Here is a 4557-nt window from a genome sequence, read left to right as displayed (position 1 = left end):
CCTGAAAGGAGGTTGTAGTGAGGTGGGTGTTGGTCTCTTCTCCCAAGTAACAAGCGATAGGACAAGGGGAAACAGCCTCAAGTTGCACCAGGGGAGGTTTAGACTGGATATTAGGAAAAATTTCTTTACTGAAAGAGTGGTTAAACATTGGAACAGGCTGCCCAGGGAAGTGGTTGAGTCCCCATCCCTGGAAGTATTTAAAAGACGTGTAGATGAGGCACCTAGGGACATGGTTTAGTGGGCATGGTGGTGTTGGGTTTACAGTTGGACTCGATGATCTTAGAGGTCTTTTCCAACTTTAATGATTCTGTGATTCTATGATTCTATGATTTTCACCAACAGCAGAAGTATGCAGATTTGACGCATCGCTTCAGTTAAATCCTTCACAACTGTGAGGGCAATGCTTATGTGTTGACTGTGAGAAATAATCTTTCTGGAAGTGTGTAACCAGCTCCAGAAAGAAAATTATTGTGCAGTTTGTCTCTAAAAGCTTTGGAAGATCTTATGAAATTGTGTAAATGAGTTAAGGCAGGCAATAGGCAACTACAATTTGTCCAACCTGCATGTTCTGAGTAAATCAGTCCTTATCTAATTGTCCTTGTTTCTAAGCCTAATTATCCTTGAAAGTATTATAAGCTGTTATATTTTCACACAAATGAACTGCTCAGGAAGAATTTGTCAGATGCCTTAGGCACAGGTTTTATTCTACGTCAGATGCTTTCTGCAAGGATGCTTTCATGGCTTTGTCTATAGCAATTGTGTAGCTGTCAAAAGGAAAATACCATTCCTGAGCTCTGTTTTCACATCTCTTTTCCAGTATTTTATCATATTGATTCAGTACCGGTGTGTTTTTGTTTTGTGGGCATTAGAGGTATGTAAAATGACAGTGCTTATGCTTGTCCGGAAAAGACAAGAACTTGTTGCAATTCCCAAAGCGACGGCAGCTGTTGGTTGCAGAAGCTACTCTGTGTATAAACTATGTTTTCCAAACAGAGGTCTGGTTCAGCAGCCATTTAAAAGGCTGAAAGCCACACAGTGTATTCTTTTCAATTAGCACATATACCTGCAATGTAGACCACAGTGCACCAATATGATATTAACCAATATGATATTAAGACTTACAAAAGATGGTTTAGGATCCATTGTATCTCATCAGCCATACTAAGAAAGAAGGGCTAATGCTGGAAATATGCTTGTTTCCAAGCTAGGAAAGACAGCACAGACAATTACTGAAAGCATATGTATTTTCTGATTCTCCTAAATGCAATAAAAACTGAGGAATGAACCCATTCAACATAATCTTTATTTTTAGATTTTTCTTATTTTACTTAATTTTTATATCCTATCCTCCCCGACTGAAGATGCCCCTATGCCGTTGCCCTGGCTAGTGCTGCACTCACGTTGTTTGCTTCAGTGAAGCCAACGAGTCTGTCAGCACAACCAAGGGCTGCAGTTAAGCATATCCGTGCACTCTTCCTATTGCTCTGATAGGAAATGTGCCATGAGTACCCAACTGCTCTGTCCCCTGTTACCAACGTACTGGCTCCCTGCCAAAAATCAGTTCAGGTTGAACGGGACCTCTGGAGACCACCTGGTCCATCACCCCACTCCCAGCAGGGCCAACCCGCATGGGGTTTCCCAGGGAAAGACATTGTCCAAAAGCAACTGGCAAGGTGCAAGTCATGGCTTCGCTGCGCTCCTTCAGCTGTGCCCGGTGACAGTCCCTGCGGGCAGTGGGAAGCCAGGTCCTACGCAGAAGTACATTCTGTCCAGTCCTATGAGATTGGCATATTGGCATGTTTTCTCAGCCCATGGATTTTCTCAGCTAGTGACACAGTGGGGAGAGGCCATATTAGTGAAGATTCAGTGCGCGGGTTTTCTTTTTTTTGCCTGTTTCTATAATGATGTATCACCACCTTAGGACACATTGTATCGTCTCAGGGGCAGAAGCCCTGCTGCTGCATCCCTGTCATGGTACCCTCCACTGCAAGGCACACACTCCAGTAGGAAGAGGGGCAAACAGCCTCCGAGGAGGCTGCTCCCCAGTGACCTCAGGACATGTGTCTGAACAGCAAGTCCTGTGCCAGCCCAAGGCTGTGGCCAAACCCAGGCTGGTAAGATGCTGGGGTAAGGACTGTGACCATGCTCTAGAGCCCAGCAGGACCACGCTTGAGGTCTCCTTGCCCAGGAGCACACGTGTCCCACCCAAGGTGTGGGTGGCCAGGCACAGGTAGCGGTGCATGCTCAGCCTTCACCCTGGCACCGTCCAGGCAGGGACATCACAGCGACTGCTGGCCAGTGGGCAAGATTCACTCTGCTTCAGGTGATGGAGCATGTTACTTTTGAAAAAACAAACTTGTCACACCATTTTGCCTGCTCCACAAGAGCCACGTTGGCCCGTGACATTACCTGCTGTCCCACAGCAGGGCAGTTTCCCTGGGAACCAAGGGTCAAACCAAATTTCTGCTACTTAAAAATTAAGTTCAGCCTTTTAGCATCACCCAGGTTGATGGATGAGGACCCAAACACCCACCCTTTGCCTCTGTCCCCCCCACAGTATGGCTGCTCCTACCCGGAGTGGCTGGTGGTAGATGTCATCTAGCTTTCCATATGGGTAGAGGTTTTTCATTTTTCTTGGTGTTAAAAGGATCAGCGCTTTTTCGTGTTTGAGATGTCATGTGGTGATTTCTCGGGTAAACCAGATCAGAAGTTGACAGCAATGTTGACAGCTTGTTTTTCCTTGCAGAACAATATCATTACTTGTGTTTTTGAGGAGTACAAACCTTATGCATAAAACATATTTCAGTTAAAGGGATACTGCCAACTGACAAAAAAAACCCTTGCTATTACCTATGTGTGTTACAAGCACTTAGATCACCAGAAACGATAGGTAGTTTTTTCGTCTATTTTTCTCTGGTTTGTTTGCCTGACCATTTGATAGTAATCCAGTGTTTCCTTTGAATATCCAGGTTATTAATATTTTTCCCCTTTTGTTTTGTGTGAGCCTTTCATATTACAATGAAGAAATCAGTCTCACCAGGAAAATGTGATTGTACTGATACAAAAACTGGCCAGGGATTCAGGATGTAACTTTTTTTTTTAAGCAAGCTGTGCAATTGGTATCGTCTCTTAGGTTTTTGTATTGAATATTTAACCACAGCATATAATTCTGTGAGTTGTTTTTAAGTAACCTAGCTTTGAAACTTAGAATGGAAAAGTGTGTTGCTTTAATGATAACTGTGTAGGTTCTCATCAAAACAAAAGTTTGGTCTCATTATCCCATTGTTCTCCTTTTCTTTTTTCTCCAAGCTGCCTGTCTCGTCCTGGGTTGTATGATTTTTCCTGATGGCTGGGATTCAGATGAGGTAAAACGGATGTGTGGTGAAAAGACAGACAAGTACACGCTGGGGGCTTGTTCAGTCCGCTGGGCATATATCCTGGCAATTATTGGAATCTTGGATGCCCTGATCCTCTCATTTCTGGCATTTGTGCTTGGCAACAGACAAGACAGCTTGCTAGCAGAGGAGCTCAAGTTGGAAAACAAAGGTAGGACTGCTTTAGAAACACTATTATTGGGTGGCCTCAAGGGCAATTGCTTTAAAAAAAAGATCGGTTTCATTTTATTTTATACTTAAAAGTTGGCATGCTGGCTTACTTCTTAAGTTGCTGGGAAAGAGGAAATGCAAGGGGCAGAGGAAGTTTTGCTTTTCAGCCTCCAAAATCTAAGAAAGCTCATAATTGCCATAATTGCTGCACTCTGCATGACTTAACAGTTTTCAGAGCTGTAGATGGGATGGTTTTGTGTTACCCACTTGTACATTATTCCATTAGCATTTAAGTTTCACTATCTCCATCTTTTTCTGTACCCCATGGAAGATTTGTTCATTTGGTTCCTTTAAGATTTTGCATTGTAATATGAATGGTTGTAACATGGCATTCCACTATATGTGTTAGCACAGTACACAGTAAGGAGGGAATGTTGGCTTGGGAGATTGGTAATGATGAGCTGTGTAATGGGACCGCCTACACAGCAAGGCACCGGTGGACTAAGGATCAGAGCCAGGAATGAAGGAGAATCCTAGTTCTTGTTTGATTGTGTTGCTTTGAGCTCATTAGTCAGCTCACAGGAATCTAGGATACTGTAGTAACTGAATATTCATGCAGTGAGTTGGGGATAAAACACATTTCTACATGAAAAACAGGAAACTGGCTCAGCACAGTAGTTTATCATGCAGTTGCAAGAAGAGAGATGCTGTTCGGCAAGCATGTGCAAGCCTGGCTGATTTCTGCAGCCCCTTCCCCTTGTACTCCCCCAGCATCCACAGCTGTGTATCTGATGTGACAGATACTACAGAGGGCATATCCCTGCCTTGTCTTTTTAACTGGCCTGTTGTCCCTGGATCTGTCTAATCCCTTCTGAACCTGCTGATACTGTCGGCTTCTACAGCAGCACCACGTGGCAGCGAGTTCCTGAAGCTCACTACTGACTGCTAAAGAAGTACTTTCTTTTATCTGTTTCACATTGATCCCCTACTATTTTCACTGAGTGTCTCCTAG

General features: G+C 43.8%; 1 protein-coding gene across 1 annotated transcript in view; it reads left to right on the top strand.

The window, feature by feature from the left end:
- The window catches only part of LHFPL3 (lipoma HMGIC fusion partner-like 3), a 187379-nt gene extending 183744 nt beyond the window's left edge, over positions 1–3635 (top strand). The window contains exon 2 of the mRNA XM_009289097.2: positions 3310–3635. Within this exon, the coding sequence (XP_009287372.1) occupies positions 3310–3635 (326 nt within the window). The remainder of the gene's footprint in view (positions 1–3309) is intronic.
- Positions 3636–4557: the final 922 nt, after the last annotated feature.

Source organism: Aptenodytes forsteri, unplaced genomic scaffold (assembly GCF_000699145.1).
Source record: "Aptenodytes forsteri isolate BGI_AS27 unplaced genomic scaffold, ASM69914v1 Scaffold137, whole genome shotgun sequence".
In the NCBI taxonomy this organism is placed as follows: Eukaryota; Metazoa; Chordata; class Aves; order Sphenisciformes; family Spheniscidae; genus Aptenodytes; species Aptenodytes forsteri.
This window is presented reverse-complemented; position numbering and strand designations above follow the sequence as displayed.